Here is a 20298-nt window from a genome sequence, read left to right as displayed (position 1 = left end):
TGTGCAAATATTTTTGTGTTCTTGATAAGGACAAAAATAACGGGTAACTTTCAGTCAGATAAAGGAGCTTGTTATAAGGCAATAATTGCTTAATATTGATGAAATAGTACTAGTTCCACTGGCAGATTATTTCACTTATAGCATGGGGAAAATGTCTTGTAATAAGTGAAATAATTTGCCAGTGGAACTTGTAGTTTTTCATCAATATTAAAAAACGTCTTAAACTCCTATATCTGACTGAAAAGTTGTAAGTTAGATTCGTCTCATTTCAAGTTTACTACAATATTCACTCAAGTAAAAATAAAAAGTGTTACTTGAGTGCACTTTTTGTGCATCTCTAACCAACTTTGGTAACCAGAGTATTTTGCTACTTTTATCATATTTCCAAACCAAATGTATCAGATCTAGTGTCAATTCCGGCACCCGCCAGCAGAGGGCGCGCCAGCCGAGACGCGCTGCTCCTGCCGAAGCCGCTTGTTGCTGCTGCCGCCGCCGCCGCCGCCGCCGCTCCTCCTCGGGCTGCTTGCTGCTGGTGGCGATGATGATGATGATGAAGGAGGGCTGGAGCCACGCAGGCGCACCACGCACAGTCTCCGGACGGGTTGCCACGGTAACCACACAATAGGAGACGGGACAGGGGGCTGTGCGAAGGGGAGAGGAGAAGGAGTGAACGACAGGAGCGGGGAGGAGGAGGAGGTCTGCAGAGCCGCTTGACTGGACACACCGCTGCAACCCTCTCCCAGACAGACACATTCAACTGTTTCCAAACGAGTCCGAGGCTCCTTTGTTTAAAACATAGTGGAAAAATCTAGGAAGCGCACACATTTACCTATTAAAACCAGACATTTATGGTTCTGTTGTTGTTTTTGCTCGTTGAGGTTTACTGCGGCGAGTTATTCAAGCTCTCCATGTAGTAAAGGTGACTCTGGAGGGACTAGTCTAAGGAGACCCTCCCTCTTGATCCCCTCCCTCTTCAGAGTTTTGGCCCTCTCTCTGCGCCTCTCTTCCTCCCTCCTCCTCTCTCCTCCTCCTCATGTCTCCCCCCTTCTCTCCTTATGCAAATCACGCCCTCACCACTCTCCCTTTCCCTCACCCGACGTGCATCCCTCTCTCTCTCTTTCTCTCTCGCTAAATATTTTGACTGTAAGACTGGAGAGGGGGTACAAAAAAGTGCAAGTCGTCTTGAAGAAAGAGGGGGGAGAGAGAGAGATGGGGGGTGCAAAATAGGAAGAAAAAAAGGGGGGGACCGAAAGGGGGTGGGGAAGAGGCATCAATTTGTACAGTCTGCAGTTGGCACCCCTGTTTTTTTTTCCCCCTGCAAGGAGTAGCAGGAGATTTCTTCTGCGTTATTGTTATGATCGGATCCCGCTGCAACATGAGCCAGCGCCAGGCTCTGCTGACAGACGCCTGGGCCCTGAGGTGTGCGTGTCGGCGTGCAACATAAAGCAAAAAAAAAAAAAAACACACACACAAGGGGAGAAAGGGAAAGGCAAAGTGGGAGAACGCATCGCTGGATATTATAGGTAAGAAGCAGAAAATGGATTCTTGCACTCCTCTGTTTGTGAGCCACGTTTGTTCTCACCATGCCATTTTTTTGTACCTACTCTTTGTGCGCTAATCATCATGATCATCACAATCATCAATCTGCGTTGCTATAACTAAAAAAAAAAAAAAAAAAAATGTCCTGGCGAATAAACGCTGCACGACGCGGTGCATCCACATTCCTGCGAGGGGGAAAAAATGGGGTCTGAGGGGAGCCAAAGCAAATCGCCATTCCGATTCACCTTTTTCTAACATGTGCATCGCTTTGAAAACAGACATCCGTGCAGACTGTGGAGTCATATATGTGCTGCTGAACACGTCGCCGAGGAGCTGGCTGGCTGGCTGGCTGGGGCTCCGCTGTTGGTAGCATATAGGCTGCAGCTATGCTCGGTCCCCCCCTCTGCATGTGTATCAGTAACATTTTTGCAGGAAGAAAAGAGTCGTTGCGGTGCACGATCGTTGGTGATGTAAGCAGAGCCACTGCATGCTGCTGCTTTGCATCACACACACGCAGAGAGAAGAGGCCAGTTTGTTGATGATGCATGTGCTGCGAGTTGGTGGTGACAGTGCTGGTGTTTGATGACCGGTGGACCACTGGCAGGCCAGCAAGGATGCCACCTGTAACTGAGAGGCATTGTTCAGACCCCCTACTGGATGCTGCTGCTGCTGCTGCGTTATTAATCAATTTATCTGCAAGTAAATTAAGGGACTATGCCTTTCGCCTTGGCTAGTACATGAGTAGACAGACAGGAATAATTTGTGGAACACATATTTTGGTCCATTTTGAGAGGATAGTTCACTCAGTTGCTGCAGATTTGTTGGCATGTTTAGCATGCTTTGACGTCTAAGCTATTCTTAATTTGTATCAAGGGGCCCAAAGTGTGCCAAAAACATATCCCCCTACACCAAAGGTTGGCAAGACTCAGCGATAAGATATGTTGGTCCACCACTTAGGTATAACCAGGCTGGACCTGCCTTTTGCCTTTAGAGCAGCCATAATGCATTGTGGAATAGATTCAACAATGTATCAGAAACATTACTACAAGTGTTTGGTCCACATTGATGTAATAGTATCACGCAGTTGCTGCAGATTTATCTGCTTTACATGTGTGATGCAAATCTTCATGTCCACCATATCCTAAAAGAGTTATTCTTTATTGAAATCTGGTGACTGTAGAGGCTTATTTAGTCATTGTCATTGTCAAGGAAGCAGTTTGAGATGATCTGATTTTGTGACATGATGCCCTTCATACTGGAAGTAACCATCGGGCACTCTATGTTTATAAACCAGCAGATACGGTCATTAGCGATACTCAGGTAGGCTTTGGTATTTAAATGATAATAATTGGTACTAATTTTCCCCAGACCATCGCACCACTCCTCCATGTAGTGGTTGGACTCAGTCTTAGATGTAGGATGTGGAAAACCATCTTCTTTGAGGGAGGTCAATATGGAGTTGCTCATCCACATCGAAAAGGGTCACTTGAGGGGGTTTGAGCATCTGATCAAGATGCCTTCCTTTGGAGGCATACTGGATAGATCTGACTGAGAGGACAGATCCTGCTAGTTGATTACATTGGTGTAGCAACACCTTGAGACCCCCAGAATGAGCAATAGTGTCACTGGGGGAGAAGGATGTCTGCATTTCTTTATCTGAGACTCCAAACCAGTCTCAGATAAGACTCCAAACCAGTCTCAGATAAGTGAAACAATAGGAATACAAGAACTACAACCAACCTGAACCATTGAAACAAGACTGAAGGGATTCATGCTTTCATGTCGTCTATGACCCTACGGTATCAATATGGCAGATACTGTGGAGATTTGGTCGTCCTGTTCAACTTTAGTGTTATTTCTAGGTTTTTAGCTGACGGGAATGGTCTTCTGCTGTTGTAGTCATTTGCTTTAAGGGTCAAAGTGTTTTGTATTTCACTTTCCTTGGTTGTAACTAGTGTTAACTTGAGCTACCGTTGCCTTTCTGGCCCTATGAGCCATTCTGCCTTCAACAAAGCATTTCTGTCCACATAACTGCCGCTTGCTTGATATTTTCTCTCTCAACTCTCCATAAACCAGAAACACGGTCATGCTTGACAGTTCCGCAGATCAACAGCTTCTGAAATAATCAGATCAGCTCGCCTGACACAAACAACTATGCCACGTTCAGAAGCTCTTAAATATTGTTGCCAGAGCTTTGAACTTCAGCATATCCTCCTCAGCACATCTAGATGCATAAATACATGGAGTTGCTGACATGTGATTGGCTAAGTTGCTATTTATTTTGTAAGCAATTGAACAGGTGTGACTAATAAAGAGACCAGTGAGTGCATATTCATTAATATCAGTGATTGCGACTTTCCTGATTTCACACCTGCTGCAGGAGCCTTTTATTTAATTAATGCATGTGTAGTAAACTGCTACATGACTCACCTACAGTGTTCATACACTCTGGTTCTACTCTAGCTGTTCTTTCTTTTCTCTTACAACCCTGCACACTATTTTTAACCTCATTTAATATTCATGAGCCATTTTTTTCATCATAGTGGCACATGAATGAATGGATTAGAAAACCCGATGAGTGCATACTGTTCACTGTCGAGCGGAACCACATGGAAAAAAGAATCTTGACATTGTTCGTTCCCCTAATGGGTTGCTGAATAAATAAGCTTGTGATTCTTCTGACCATAACCAGGTCATGTGGGTTAACCACAAGTAGCTGTGGGTTGTTGTGGGGAAGGTGGAAGAAGGACGGGGGTTGTGGCTCTCATTCACAGTATGTCTCCTGCAGACTACATTCCAAAATGCCAGTATCCCAGTGTTGCAGCTCTACCAAACGGTGTATTCTGACAGTCGGAGTGGATGAACCTCTTGAGATTGTAGTTCTCCGTTGCTGTGCTGAAACCTAAGAGCAGAGAGGAGATTGTTTTGAGTGCAGCGAAGAGCAGTGGTGCCGATACAGTGTGGAGCATGCAGCGAATTTAAATGCTGTTTTTCTGCTCTTATAGTCTCGCATGTCTTTAAAAATGTCTCCAGTTCACAAACTCCACTGCGAGTACAGATAGCAAAATGACGTCAATGACCACTGCGTTCTTTCATCGTGTTTTTTATTTTTTCACAAAAACATTGAGTACTTGAGCAGAATTCCCTTCAGGTTGACTCATGCCTTCTTCTCTTCTGTTTCTCTGCAGGTTTTTGTAGCTTTTGCTGTTGGTAAACAACTGGAACCAGTTCTGTTCCTGGAATGGCTTCTGTTGTGAAATGGATGTTATAAAGGAAAGATAATGAAAACAAGGACGCACAAAGAATCGGTATGTGCAAGGTCTAGTTTTTCTGTTTTTGTAGAATTGTCATAGGGTATATAGTTGCTTAATTTCTCAATGTTTGTCTTACTATGTCATAATTAGTGAGAAATTAGATAATTTTTCAAAATGTCAGGTTAGTCATTGTCTTTGTTGTTGTTCCTCCCCTTTCTTCTTTTTTCATTTTTCCCTTTACTACTGCTACCCTAAACTGCCGCCCCACCCCTTTTGTTTCAAATAACTCTCTTGTTTTTCTTTCAATTATCTCTTGTTCTCATTCTTTCTCCTCTCTAACACATAAACATTTAACACTTTGCACCACCCCACCATGTTTTCCCCTTTTGGTGAACTTTGCAGATGCCCATGCGCAGTGGGCGAAGGAGGGGGGCAAGTGAGGAGAGAAGGGGCAGGCGCCCGCACACCAGCCCAACTCGCCCTGAACGCACTGACCGGCAGACGGTTAGAGCTCATCTCTTTGTGCTCATCGTTACCTCTTGACTGTAATAATATGCATGCATGCAAATGATAAAAGTCATGAAACAAAGAAAAACTGCCTGTTTTGAATTTGGTGTGTGTGTGAGTGAGTCATCAGTATGGTTGCTACAGACATACCCTTGCAGTGTTAAGAACTGTTTAACTCATTTTTTGTCAGCACGTTGAAACCTTTGATGCTTCTTGTTTAAACGCATGCAGCTGCAGGCTTTGTTCTAAAAACAGATATGAGCCTATTATGGATTCAGTACAACAAAATTAAAAGTCTTGTGTTGTTTTAGCAAAGAGGTGGTGGTGAGGAACTGGCTGGAAATCGCTTCAGTTGCAGATCACAAGGACATGATTCATCAGAGAGTGAGGGGGAGGAACTTGTATCACCTCCAAAGAGACAGAAAGTTCAGGTTTGTGTTACATGTCGTCAGCTTCTTATATAAAGATCCCTTATTAAGCAACTTGCACCTTGCTGTCTTTGACAAAAATCTATTTTTGACTCTACCTCACTCTAAAGTTACTCATTTCTTTTGTTAGGATTCAGCACCAAACACAAATCCTCCAACATCAACACACTTGACTGAAAGCTCAACAACTTCCACTGTTCCACCTCCAACCTCAGCTGCAAGCCAATCTCGGGAGAGTGACAATGAAGATGGCCAATCCCAGGGCAGTAGGAGTTCAGCCGTAGGGAGCCTGGCCAATAGCAGTAGCAGCCTGAGTAGCGGGCGGGATATAGACCAGGACAATCGATCCTCATCTCCTAGTCTTTCCGCTTCCCCTTTGGGTAGCCTGGACTCTGATTCTGATGGACCCGATTCACCAAAGCAAGGAGAACGTGAGAAAGGTAAAGAGGTTGGTGCAGGAAAGGTGAGCGGGGAGGATAGGAGAACGTTACGAGAGGGGAGAGGAGAAGAATCTTGTGGCGATGGGGAAAAACGAGACGTAGAGACAATTGAAGATTCTTCATCTCTAAAGCCCCCTTCCACTCCCTGCTCTTCCTCTAGTCTAACTCCTTCTATTCGAGGAGGAGAGTCCTCAAATGACAGCAATAGTGGGAGGAAATCATATTTCTCCCTGGACTCCAAATTGATGTGTAAAGTTGAGTATGGCTCACCAGCGGGTGTTGAAAGCAACAGAATGACTTCCAAAGCCAGCACACAGTGCATAAACAAGACAACGATCTCTGGAGGAGATTTTTCACATAACAGCCCCAACATTCCCCATTCGTTGCCCCCTCCGCTTCCTCCTCCACCTGCCCTGAAGCCGTTGGAGCTTGGGGGACAAAACCTGTCGGCTGAGGTTAAGACAGAAAGAGACAAAACTGAAAAAACAGAGAAACTCATGGACAAGGCTCAGTCCACGCCTCCTTCTCTCCTGCCACAGTCCGGCCCGCAGCCCCTGTCCCAGTCCCAGTCTCAGCCTCAGACCCAGCCCTCTAGCCATCCTCACCATTACAGCTCCAGTTGGCAGGGCGGGGCAGCAACTGGTTGCCAGGGGAGCTGGGGCTACTCCCGCTATCCTGGCAGCCACCACCCACAGCACCAGCCCCCCGTGCAGCAGCAGCAACTTCCCTCCGTCTACAACCCGCCATCCTCTCGCCACTCCTCATCCCACCCCTCTTACCTTCCCCATCCTCACCCCCACCCTCACAGAGAGTACCTTCCCAGGTACGCTGGAGGGGGGGGGGACAGAGAGAGGGGCCCCACAGGAGAGAGAGAGAGGGGAGTAAGAGGAGAGTGTGGTGGGAGAGAGATCACCAGAGAGTTTTCTGCTCCTGTTGGCAACAGCAGCAACAGTAATGGAGGGGGGAGTAGTAATAATGGCTGTGGTGCAATGAGTGTCCCCAACAGCATTCCAGCTAGGGAGTTTGGGGGGATACCCATAGGGCAGAACAGGGAGTACCAAGGCTCAGGAAGAGATGGACCCAACTTAGGTCCAGATCGAAGAGACTTTGGTTCAGCATTCAGGGACAGGGAGCGCGAAAGGGAACGGGAAGGAGGAAGGGAGTTTAATCTGCCAAATCAAAATCAGAATAGAGACTTTGGCCCCACCGGACCTGCAGGGGGGCACCCAAGAGACAAAGATGGCAACAGATGGAATGAGTTTGGGAGCCAGACAAGAGAGGTTGTGAGCAACAGCAACCCTAATAACAACTCCATACCACAGGGGAACCCCCCAAGTTCAACCAGTGGTCTACCAGTCGCCCCCATGCTGAACCGTGACCCACCTGCATCACCCCAAAACAACCTCAATCACCCTTCTCATTCCTCTCTTCCCCAGCATCCCCATTCTCATCCCCCAAATTCATCCAACAGGGATTTCCCTCCACCCATGGACCAGACACAAATGCCTTCAACTGGAGGAGATCACTTCCACAGAGACTATCCTCCAAGTGGAGGAAAAGACTTTCCAGCTGGGGCACCTCCTTCTGCTGGCACAAATCGAGAGTACCTAAGTTCCCCTGGAGTGACTCCAAACCTGGGACGAGAGTACCCAGGGACAGGAGGAACGCAACATGCCCACCCACCTCACCCCCACTACCAGCCTGGGCCCAAAGACAGAGAGAGGGATTCAAACCTGCGAGAGTCTGCTCTCTACCAAAGCCGTGGAGGCCCTAATCAGCCTCCTGCACTCTCTCCTTCCTCCTCTTCCAGCCATCATGGACAATATCCACATCCGCCTCCTCAGCCACCTGTACACCCCCCTCAAAGCTCCCATTCCCAGGCACCCCAATCAACTATGGGACCTAGTACACGTCCTCCACACTATCAGTCCTCTGCTCAAACTCCTCCAACACCTCTATCTCCCTTACCTAGCCCATCTACCAATCAGATGGGAGCCTTCTCATCCTTTCCCTCTAGTTCTTCCTCTGCACCCAACTCACAACTTCCCGTTCCAGGTGTGTCATCCAGCTGTTCACCTGGATGCCGCAGTTCGTCTTTCCATGGCACTGTGAACAATCATCCTCAGTTCAGTGGCACCTATCACTCCAACGGAAGCAACGGCAGCACCATGGCAAACAGCAGTAGCAACAGTAGCGCAGTCAGCAGTAGCAGCAACGCAAACTCACAGGCACCCTCACCTCAGAATGTCTCGAAGGCACCACCACCTCTCAGTAACTCCACCAACAACAACAGCAATGTCTCAACACCTGCCTTGACCTCATCACTTCCTGGTGTGGAGGGACATTCAGACTCAGGTCTGCCTCCAACAGCCGTAATCAAGGAAGAACCACCAGAGGACCGGGAAGAAACTGAAAGTCCTCCCCTGGTATTAAGAAGTCCCTCACCTGAACCAAAACATGTGGATATTCCTATTCACGCCAGCCAATCAGCACGGTAAAATCAAACTGGAATGAAGAGCCTTGCAAAAATATTAATACCTCTGAGATTTTTCACATTTAACATTTTGTCACACTAGACCAGGAGTGCTCAAGTCCAGTCCTCAAGAGCTACTACTCTGTAACTTTCCGATGCATCCCTTCTCCAACACACCTGAATCAAATGAATGGCTCGTTACCAGGTCTGGTCAGAGCTGAATGGCTGCTGGTGAGGTAATTCAGCCATTTGATCCCAGTCTGGTGGAATAAGAATGCATCTAAAAGTTGCAGGACAGTAGCTTTCGAGGGCTGGTCTTGAGCACCCCTGCACTATACTCACAAACTTGTATGTATTTCTTTGGATTTTATGTGATATACCAACAGAAAATACAGTATAATTTTGTAATGGATGGAAAATTGGTAATTATCTTTAGAGTATTTTAAAAATAAAAATCTGAGGACATGCTAATATATTCAGCCGTGCTTGAGTTAATACCTTTTCCTGCAATTAATCCTTTGGTGTGTGTATCTATGATCTTTTTGCCCATGAAGATGCTTCCCTTCCTTTTTTTTCAAAACAGACTGAGTCACTTTTCAGTACTTTTAACTGCTACTGTCATTTAGATTTTGGACTTGTGTCTCCTTGTGACAAACTGCTCTGCTTTATGCGTATTCACACATAAAATCCAAAAAAAGTACACTGACGTTTGTGGTTGTTATGTGAAAAAGTTCAAGAGGCGTATTGCAAAGTGCTTTTAGTTCTTAACATCAGACTGACTCCTAATAGTTGTAAACATTATGTCCAATGATTCTAGGTTTCACAAGGTCCTTGACAGAGGCAGCAGCAACTCCTGTGCCCGCAGCGATGTCCTCTTTGTCCCATTGGACGGCTCCAAACTGTGGAAAAAGAGGAACGAGATGATCGAAAGAGCTCGCAGGGAAGTTGAGCAGAGGGCCAGAGACCTGAGAGAGAAAGAAAGGGAACGGGAAAGAGAGCGTGAGAGAGAACTGGATCGGCATCTACAGGTGTGCACATTTCAGTGTGATAATTATGTCCAATGTCAGATTTTATGGATTTGATGTAGATTAAATTGATCTGTTGAAGGGAGGGGAGGAACGTAGGTCATATACACATGATTTACTGTCCATCTGTTTTCTCTTCCAGCACCAGAAGGATGTCAGTGCTGCTGGAGGGGGACGCCAGGGTTCCTCACTCTTCTTCCCCCCCTCGTCCTCCATCATTCTTGACCCTTCCTCTTCCTCCGCCTCTTCCTCCGCCAACGTAGTCGCCCACGCTCCCGCTCACCCACAGCATCACCCCTCACATCCACATGCTCATCTTCCACCGACACATCATCTCCACCCCTCTCTGTCCCACGCTATTCCCCACTCCCTCCTCTTACCCACCATGGGTGGGGCGTCGGCAGTGGTTGGTGGTCCTCAGGGGGCCCTGGGAATTGGGTTAGGAGGTCCATATTTAGGACCTGACACACCAGCCCTGAGAACCCTGAGCGAATACGCTCGCCCACATGCCATGTCTCCTCTTAGTGCAGCGAGTCGTGCTCAGGCACACCACCCTCAAGTTCACCATGGTCACCCCCATGTCCACCCCTCATTCTTCCTCCCTCAATTACAAAACCATGCTTTGAGCCACCCACACCACCTACCTACCGATGCAGCAACAGCAGCAGCCATCTTGGGCTTTTTGTACGGTGGCAGCCTTGAAGGTGGTCCAGGTGTGCCGGGGCACCCTGGGATGGCCGGGGGCCCCGTACCAGGAGGAATTGGCGGTGCGGGTTTGGGAGGCATGGGTTTCCCTCACGCAATGGCAGCTCATCGAGATCGGCTAAAGCCTGGATTTGAGTTTAAGAGTGATGAGCGGGTTTATCCTGTGGGATCCATACCCGACCCTGCAGCTATTGCACTTGCTCATTCGCATGCGCATGCCCACAGCAACGCCCATGCACATGCTCACTCCCTGCTGCTTGCAGGAGGTGCAGCAGCTAATGAAGTGTCACTCTATGGCACTCCACCCCCTCCTCCTGTTCCACCTGGACCTCCACACCTTCAAAACCCAACCCTGGCACAAGTAACCCGACCTCCACAACCTCCTGCTCCACAGTCACTGTCTAATCCTCCTCCTTCATCCCTCCTTCCACCTTCCCTCCCCTCTCACCCTTCATCTGCCCCCTCAGCCCCGGCACCACCTTCCGCACCTCCAACCGCTCCTCCTCAACCACCTACCTCCAACTCTTCCTCACTTCATCAGCCAGTGCCCCACTCTTCTTTCCCTAACTCCCTGTCCTCTCACGTGCCTCCGCCTCCTGCCCCAGCTGCTCCGCCCGAGACTTATCCGACTCCCACGCGCTCCCCTGCCTCGTACGAGCGTGACAGGAGCGGAGCGAGGGAACGGGAGAGGGAGCGGGACAGAGCAGCTTTGCCGGCCTTTGGGGACAGAGAGCGAGAAAGAGAGAGGGAGCGAGAAAGGGGAGGAAGTGGGGGAGGCGGAGGAGCAGGAGCGGGGAATGGAGGCGGAACAGGGGGAGGAGGTGGAGGAGAGAACCTGGGGCGTCTTCAGATGTTGAATGTGACGCCTCATCATCACCAGCATTCACACATCCACTCACATCTTCACCTGCACCAGCAAGACACAGGTACCAACTGCTATTACCATTGCTGTCAGAGTCAGAGTCAGCTCGCACCACAAACCTCAGATGAACAAAGTTAGACACAAAACATTATTTCGAAACATCTGCTGAGTTAGTAATTAACAGATTATGCTGTTGACAGCAAACTCAAAATGCAACAAAAGTCGAAACTCAAAGAGCCAAACTTCGTTCTTACTTACAATGATTGTAAGTGATTACACTGGTCAGCAGCCAAAAACTGTCTGGGATTTTTCAGCTGTTTTAGGGTGATTTTGATGTGCTGAATCCAAAAATCACATAGGTTTTGCTCAATCTGGTAAACTTTCTGATCTATGGAGCAACATGAGCATCAAAATGCACGACTTGTTCTCACATATGGATCGGTTTGTTGAGAATCTGGGTTCAGTGAGTGACGAGCAGGAGGAGCGAGTCCATCAAGACAAAAAAGAGATGGAGAAATTTACACAATGAGGACATAATGTTCAATTTACATGTCGTTACCCTTAATAGTGTTTATTGTACAATTTACAGAAATCCAAGTTTGTAATATTTCATTAATACACCCTGTCAGAAAACTTTCTTTTTTCTTCTAAGACCTTTTTAGGATGATAATGTCACAAGAATGTAATTTTTATAAAAACCTAACCTGATTGAGGAAAAATTTATGTCATTTTTGGATTCAATGATGCAAAAAAGTCTTAATTCAGTGGAAAAAACAGAGACACCTTCCAAAAATATATATATTTCTTTAAATTTCAGTATTATCTTAGAAAAAAATATTATTTCTGATGGCGCCAGTAGTTTTCTGGTCCTTTTGTTCGAAAAACAGTATTGTAAATGTACATTTGTAAATTTCACATAAACAACCTATAAGAAACAAGCAATACAGGATTGTTTCAAACATGAATCTTTATTTAGCAAGATTGCTGTACACTAACCCCAGAGTAATTTGATGTGGTTAGTGTTTTTCTGAAATGATCTTTCTTTCTTTAGATGGGTGAATCCGTTTTGAAGTTGTTCCTTTTATTCAGAGTACACACATACTCCATGTCGTTTTAAAAAATACTGTACACAGGGGATCGGTTTCAGAAAAGTTTTCATCCACATGAACCCACGCAGATCCGCCACTGAGCGTCGTTTTTTAAACACACCAAACCCAGAAGTATAATGCGAAGCTAAAACCTGCCAGCCAATCAGAATGATTCAAAACAACCATGACTTCCTGTTAGGAGTTTGGAGATTAATTTATAAAGCCAGGTATATGGGTTGAAGTACTTTAGATAGTGTATTAGAATATAGTTATTAAAAAACTAAGACAATGTCAATTGGGAATTAGGTCATAGATTGTAATGACGTCTACACACGTAAACATGAGTACAGAGTTTTCTTAAATCGCTACTTTGTTTAGAGTCTTCATAAATAATCATTTCTAGTGATATCAGACAGAGTTTTTGTGTGAATGAAAAGCCAAAACGTATAAAAATGTATCAGTTTCTCTACACATTAGGCCAGATTTGGACTAGCCCTTGCTCTCCTCTCGCTTGTTTGAATGTTTTCTACATTTTGCTTTCTGGAATAAAACCAAATAAAAGTTGTGTGATTGTATGATTAAATATTTGTTCTACAAATCATATTCAGCAATATTCCCTGACTTTCTTTTGATCTGATCTAATAAAAGCTCCTGTATGTAAAACGTCTTCTGAAGATCCTGCTTTGACTCACTTTAAGTGTGTCCTGTATTTCCTATTACATCACTGGCATCCAGCGGCGGGCGGGGTTCACCCCCTGATGGACCCGTTGGCGTCGGGGTCTCCTTTGGCTCGCCTTCCTTACCCAGGAGCAGCACTCGGCACGCCCATCCTGGCTCACCCCCTCACTGACAGCGAGGTGCTTCGCCAACAGCTGTTCGGTGAGGAGAAGGCTCCTCGTCCATGTACTCGTTCAGTTTTCTTCTCTAAAAACAACACAGTGCTAAAAACCATTACGGTCGTGCCGCTTTGCTCTCGACGGTGACCTCTGACCCTCTTTTTTCCAACTCTTGCTGTGGGGACAGGTGCTCCTTTCCGTGACTTGCCCCAGCCTTCCTCCCTCACCGGTCCCATGTCAGCGGCCCATCAGCTCCAGGCCATGCAGCAGGCCCAGAGCGCGGAGCTGCAGATCCAGAGACTGGCCCTGGAACAGCAGTGGATCCACCACCATCACCACCACTCCCTCACACAGGACGAATATTTCAGGTGCTAAAGCCGTCTGTCCGTTCTGTCTAAACTGCAACTGATTATTCTGACGATCAATTGGGAAAAAAAATAAATCTTTTTGCAAATGCTTCAGTTAACCACTTCAGCCTTTTTTATACAATGCATTACATTAAAAGATGCAAAGAAACAACTTAAATTCACTTTTTATTTTCTTATTTTCAATAAGAAAATAATCATTTTGTTGCCTAAAATGCAATAACATCATATTCCTTTGGTGAAAGCTTGATAATCTTTAGTAAAAAATCAGCTGGTAATTTATAGTTTTTGTTTTGTTTTTTAATGACAAGGAGTATTAAATAAGCTTCCTCCTGCTCTCTTTTGGACATGCTATGTTGACATTCTGTTTTGTTTTATGTTGCATTATTTTCATGGTTATTTTACTTTGTTTTTGGTTTATTTGTGTTATTATTTATGTTAGTTTCTATTGTTTTACTCATGTCTGAAATAAGTTATTAAATTGCAAAAAAATTATGCATGTGAAAACCTCCACCGTTTCTGCTTCACGTAGCATCAGTACAGTATTGGAGGAATCCTTTGAGTATTTTGAGTATTTTTTTGGATTAACTAATTAATAATCGGATAAAAAAAAAGAGTTGCTTAGTGGGAGATTTTTTTTTTTTTTTTTACAGAATTTGACCCATAAAAGCTAAAACTTTACCAAGTGAGAAATTTTGGGTAGAACATATTTATCCAAAACTAAATATGTTCTATTTAATTACCAAAAACTGTTTGTTTTTTTGTAAAATTGTGGCTTATTTGCTGTTTAATTACATATATGCTGGCCTGTCATTTTAACTGGAAAACCTTTTCTCCAGTTTGAGATGTTGTCTTTAAGTTTGCTTTAAACTATAAAATGTTTCTTCTTAGGTTTTGTATGGAGCTAAACTAGGGCCATAAATTTTGTTCAAAAGAAGAAGAAAAAAGAAAACTTGAAAAAGCTGAAACTGAAAAAAAATTTCAAAACTACTTTCCAGATTGTTTTCCGATTTTTTTTCTTTTCAACAAACTTTATGGCCCCAATTTAGCTCCGTAGTTTTCTGCCAGTAATTTTCTGAAACTTTCACAGAACAGATTTTTATTGGATTTAAGGAAATCTCTGAAGGAAATCTGTTGCACTTGGGCGTATTTTAGTTTAGAGGGAAAAATTAAAATCTACCCCACACTTTTGTTGCTTTATTTTACTTCCACTTCAGAATTGTGCTCTTATCACCTAAATCCCAGTAAAATACATTAAAGTTAGAGGCTGCAATGTGACAAAAAGTTAAAAACTCCAGGAGATAAAAAGGCTTTTGCAAGGCTGATCAGCTGCAACTTTTGAAAATGTCGACCTGCCTAGAAGTTGTTGTCCACAAAGGACACTTTAAAGAACGGTTTCTGATGATGATTGCTCTCTTATTCTTGCCTCCTGAATCTTATAAAACAGGTTTTGCTTCAACATAATCACCCAAACACACTGTTGGGCATATTGCCATACAAAAGTATTGATTTTGCTTGAGAGAAATAAAACGGAGTGTTTTAACATCAATTAGTATCCTGTTTGCTTTTAGTTCTGCTATGCAGTGACTTTTTTGGATTTAATCAAGACCTACGGAAGAATCTCAATTCTAAATTATGTTAATAATTCAGGTATAAATTTCAATTATAAAGCCTAAAGTGACAGCCTGGATTTTGATCTCAAATGTGGAAAACTTCAGATTAAGCCTGTCCTAAATCCAGGACTGAAAGTTTTAAACCACCAATAATTTGTTTAGATTTTGCTTCCAGGCAGCCAGACTTTGCTATAAACTTTTAAAGTAAAAGATTTTCTTTTCGCTTTTTCACTTCTTTTCTGTCGGGGGCTCGATCAGGTTGTTGTGCAGTATTATCTCTAATAAATTTAAGAGGTAGAAAAAAAAGAACAAGAGATTCAGTGACTTTTTACTACAAGGCAATCCTCAATGCATATTTTAGTTTTTTTTTCTGGAATATTTTTATCTACCTGAACATTTCTTGTGTTTAGCACAAAAGCAACAGAGTAGATTTGACATTTGTTGATCTTTACTCTGTGCATGAGAGGAAAGGAGGAGATATTACAACCTGTAGTAAAAAACACAATTTATGTCATTGTATATAAATACTGAAACTGAATTAAAATCACTTTTAACTCAGAAGAAGGTTGGAACAATCTGACTTTCTCCAGTAAATAAAGCCAATCTTTTGATTCAAGTGTTTATTTCTGTTTCCTTGAATTGAATATTTCCACTAAGGTTGACAGATTTGATTTATGTATTTGAAAGTAAACTGTAAAAACTGAGGCTTAAATTAGGGGAAATCGGATCAGATGTCCTTCATTTTGGGAGACTGGTAGATCTTCTCCACCTTAGCAAATGTCTAAAAATCAGCCTCTGTCTTCTTCTGCTCTGCTGTGATCAAGGTTTGACTGACAGGTCATGTCTGCATTTAACAATCATCATCCCACTTTTACCAACTCAGCGACTTTCTTGCTTTATTTAGCAACATTCCAGACAAAAAAAAAATGGTATTGGCTAAAACCGGAATCGGCAGGCTTTTTAAAGATCTGTGATCGGCCAAAAAGCTGCGGTCGGTTTAAGTAATTTGTTTGTAAACAAAATTGCAGAACAGGAGGATGGCCAAAACCAAAGGTCATCTCAAAGCGTCACCTTGATTTGGTTCTGGTTTCTGCAGGGGATCTAGAAAAGTATCTTTCAGTGGAAATGCACCTTTAGGGTTGCCAAGAGTTAACCACAGCGTCTTCTTTAAAAAACAAACAAAAGTACTCAAACGAAAGGTTGGATTTTTCTACTTTTTCCGCGTGAGATCATGCTGCTGATGAATTTGTTTTAAGGCTTCTTATAAATGCCTACCATGTGTCTGGAGGATGCTATCAAAAAACTTACAATCTATAAAGGTGCATGTAATGATGCTGATCTTTCCATTAATGTAACTTGAGCTCATTTCTTCTTCTTTTTAAATCTTTCAGTCACCTGAAGAAAGAGAGTGACAAGACCCTGTGAGGGAGGGGACACGATGCAGAGCGGCTCGGGCAAGAAGTAGAAACAAAACATGTGAATCTGTGCAAGAACAGACTGAATCAAGAAAAAAAAAGAAAAGAAAAGCACTGAAAACAAAGAGGGAACTTGTCAAACCGAACCTGGACGGGAACATTTCGAAGGATTAACAAAAGAAGAAGGTGTGAAAATGTTGCACATCGTCCCTGCAAACTGCACCAGAGTCCCAACTTTTCCCTGTATTAACCTTGTTTTGTATCGTGCTCTGTACAGTATATTAGCTGGGAGGGGAGGAGGATTGTGAAGTACAGTATGTTGTAAAATACTTGATGCCAGAAGGAATGTGTACATGAGTCTCTTTTCTGTCGTTGCATGTAGCTAGGCGCTTCTTCTGAACCGGTGGAGCTTTTGGTTCTCTTTTTAGTAAATCCTCCCCTCTTTTGTATCCGAGGGGCGTTCGATATGCATGAGACCAGCGATTTTAGTGTTTCTGTTTATGATGATAGTATTGTTATTATGATTAATGTCGTCCGTTTGTTGATAATGATATAATTATATATACAACACATATTATTTGTATTATTTTTTTACATTTTCATGGTATGGCGGTCGGTTTTTATTTTTTATTTTCAATTTACCTTGTGAAACAAGATGCAAATGAGGGCAAAAGAAACAAAAGATCTGGGAATAAATTATAATCTCTTTTTTTGCTATAGTTTCCCGAGTCTTGGTGTGTGTTTCAGAGTTTTTGCCCCGTCTTTTGTTTTATACAAGTCATTCGTGCACAAAGCATATCAAATTCCTCCCACTCCTCCCCCTCTGCACCAGCCTCTCCCTCCCTCCCTCCGTCCCTCCATCCTTCCCTCTCTCGGGTGAGTGTAGCTAATAAGAGACACATGGGATGAGTGTGAGACATGGGAGGTGAGTCGCTCCAGTGAGCAGCAGCAGCAGCAGCCACCCTGTAGAGCCAGCATTCCTGACTGCACTGTAAAAAAGGAGAAAAGAAAGAAAAAAGGAGAAAAGAGGGAAATTTGGGGAGAAGGAGAAAGAAGGGAGGAGCTGAAAGGAGTGATTTACTGATGCTGCTGAAGGCTCAGGGTTGTGTGTGTGTGTGGTGTGTGTGTGTGTGGAATCTCCTCCCTGCAGATCTGCGGCCTTCGCTGCCGCCCCACAGATCACATTTATTGATACGTCCCAGAATCTGCAGCTCCGTTCCTTCTTGCTGCTGCTGCTTCTGGGTGTTTCGTCTTTTCTGTGGGGTTTGTGTCATTTAAAGTCACCTTGAAAAAGTGTGTCAACATAATGTAAAGCGCCTTCCTGCAGGACAGATCTCATTTTTACCCCCACTGGTGAAATCACATCTGGGGTTTTATTCTTAGCACATCATCAGTCGTATTTTTCTTTTTTTTTCTCCGGCATGGAGGAGGAGGTGAAGGTCAAAGACGTCGAACGTTTTTAAACACAAACGCTCGTCCAGATGCAAGACAATCATTAATGTCGTAGTTTTTTATTTTCTGTTTAATCTTGTTGAATCAGCTTCTTCTTGTCTGTATTTACAGCTCCATTTTTCAGATTGGACCCGGACCTGCATCCATTTAATCATCCTCTGCTTCTGCATGAATATAAAGCTCTGATCCAGTCAGAAGCTGGACAAGAAGAGCTCAGAGCAGCTGGAAAGACTTGATACTTTCTGTAGGAAAACAAACCTAAACATACAGCCAGAACTAGAGTAAAATGGCTGAAATCATATCTTAATTGGTCTAGTCAAAGTCCAAGTCTAAATCAAACTAAGAGTCTTTAGTAATACTTAAAAACTGCTGTTCACAGGTGCTCACAATCTGAACTGATTGAAGTGTTTTGTAAAGAAGAATGGAAAGATTAAAGCCAGCCGAGTCAATTCTATAAAAACAAAGTTTCTGGAGCGTTAAAAAGTCTGGAAAAGTTTTTATTTTTATATTTTGTACAAGTTTTTAAAAAATAACAACTGAGAATTGAAAAAAGTTTATTCTTCCAAACTTTGTTATTCAATGACTTCAAACCAAACAGCTCACATTCATGTTTATGGTACCAGATTTTGACTGATTGATAAATAACCAGACATAAATCAGATTACAATTAATAATTAATTATTAATATCTAAAAGATAAAATCTTGAATCTGACCTTCATTTTCTGAAAATCGAGGATTATTTACATGATTTATAACCGACCCTTATTCTGTAGTTTATGTTAAACAGTTAATCTCACTCGCTGCCACAAGATGGTTTGGGGTTAATTTATTCTCTAAAATGGACCCAGTTAGACTGGAAACTTTGAACTGGAGTCAGTTTAGAAGCCAAACAAATAAAAGCAAATCCTGCATTTTGGAACGAAGGTATCATAGATCAAACTAAATATAACACAGAGGATTAACACTTAATCTGGGATAATCCAGTCCTGAATTGGAAGCATTACACCATTTATCTCATATAAGTTGCTCAAGAAGTGGAAAAACTAGTGAAATTTGATTTTAATACATGGATGAATTGAAAACTAGCTTCCACACTCTGTTGTTTCAGAGTTTTAGGGGGAAAAAAAGAGAATGTTTTCAAATTAAATATCCATAATGACAAAAATGATCTGGGAATGAGTATCCAAAATTTTGAAGAGGAAACTTTGTAGGAATCTTGTGTAAAATATTGACTCACTGAACAGCTGAATACAAAATCAGTTCACAGTTAGGAGGTTTATTAAACAGCACAGGCTGTCCTCTGTTTTCGGCTTAAAAACTCGGCTCTACTTTGTGCTGCTCTTTCAATAAAATAAAATACTAAAATGTGGTTGAAATATGACAAAACTCTGAGTGGGTGTGATCGCTTTTGCAAGCTCATTAATATCCTCACTCCATCGCTTCTTGCACTTCCTGTGTTTTTGTTTTGTTTTTGTTAGTTACTCAAACCAAGTGCACAGCAGCTCAACAGTCACACATTTAGACCATTCTTTTTTTTTTTCTGTTGTTAATTTTTAGCGGTGTGTAGTGCTAACCAATATGTCTGCAAAGTTTCTGCTGAATTTTGACATCAAACTCTTTACGACGCAATAACTATTTGAGAGAAGTGAGGAAAACATTGAAGCAGATGTCATTGCAATATTTGCTATTTCATCGTTCTCTAATCTAGTCTTGCATTCTTCAGTTTCACTTTAATTATGCATAAATGTTACATATATAGACAGTTGGAAATGTTCAAAACACAATATTTATCTGGTATCAATTAACTTCTACAAAAAAAAAACCCATCTCTGGGTTGAAAACACAGCACTAAAAAATGTTTTGCCTGAGCATCTGGTCTCAACATGTGACTTTCATTTGTGCAAATCAAACTTGTCCAGCCATTAGGATCTGTCTTGTATTATAAGATAATTAAAGTCACACTTTTACAGCTTCCATGGCCAGTCTTGTTAACATGACACGCCAATTAAAACGTTTTCCGCAGAAGCGTGAACAGTCTTGGTCCAAATTTCTGGAGAGGGGAAGAAATAACAAGTATTTACATTTTATGCCAGTGGATCTTAAAGTTACAAGAAAAAGAAAATAAAAAGGAAACAGGAGCAAAAAAAAAAAAATAGCATAAATAAAATAATGTAAAAACTTTTTGTCATACGGGCCAAAATTGTTGAGTGAAAAGTACTACCAGGCCAAGAAAATAAAAGTTTTGCCATGACTTGGGTCACTTTTTGTCAAAATGCTTTTTATGTTTATCCAAGT

At 43.0% G+C, this 20298-nt stretch overlaps 1 protein-coding gene across 2 annotated transcripts; it reads left to right on the top strand.

Moving 5' to 3' along the window:
• The first annotated feature begins 1247 nt into the window (after nucleotides 1-1247).
• On the top strand, nucleotides 1248-17269 carry atn1 (atrophin 1). 2 transcript variants are annotated; one of them, XM_032558148.1, is made up of 10 exons: nucleotides 1248-1523; nucleotides 4728-4847; nucleotides 5196-5297; nucleotides 5612-5731; nucleotides 5859-8662; nucleotides 9459-9669; nucleotides 9809-11297; nucleotides 13057-13224; nucleotides 13345-13525; nucleotides 16527-17269. In XM_032558148.1, the coding sequence occupies exons 2-10, from the start codon at nucleotides 4821-4823 to the stop codon at nucleotides 16558-16560; spliced, it is 5136 nt and encodes a 1711-aa protein (XP_032414039.1). In that variant the 5' UTR covers nucleotides 1248-1523; nucleotides 4728-4820; the 3' UTR covers nucleotides 16561-17269. The 2 variants fall into 2 exon arrangements, with proteins under 2 accessions (XP_032414039.1, XP_032414040.1); XM_032558149.1 differs by having other exon boundaries at nucleotides 1249-1523; nucleotides 13057-13200.
• The last annotated feature ends 3029 nt before the right edge of the window (nucleotides 17270-20298 follow it).

This window comes from Xiphophorus hellerii, chromosome 3 (assembly GCF_003331165.1).
Source record: "Xiphophorus hellerii strain 12219 chromosome 3, Xiphophorus_hellerii-4.1, whole genome shotgun sequence".
NCBI classification, from domain to species: domain Eukaryota; kingdom Metazoa; phylum Chordata; class Actinopteri; order Cyprinodontiformes; family Poeciliidae; genus Xiphophorus; species Xiphophorus hellerii.
The sequence above is the reverse complement of the archived record's forward strand: the minus strand, read 5'-3'. Positions and strand labels throughout refer to the sequence as shown.

Bases quoted from the DNA above. Each gene is read 5' to 3' on its own strand.
- atn1 (XM_032558148.1), top strand. From the start codon at position 4,821: ATGAAAACAAGGACGCACAAAGAATCG. The intron at 13,225-13,344 runs GTACTCGTTCAG...CTGTGGGGACAG, and splicing joins GGAGAAGGCTCCTCGTCCAT to GTGCTCCTTTCCGTGACTTG. The intron at 13,526-16,526 runs GTGCTAAAGCCG...TAAATCTTTCAG, and splicing joins ACACAGGACGAATATTTCAG to TCACCTGAAGAAAGAGAGTG.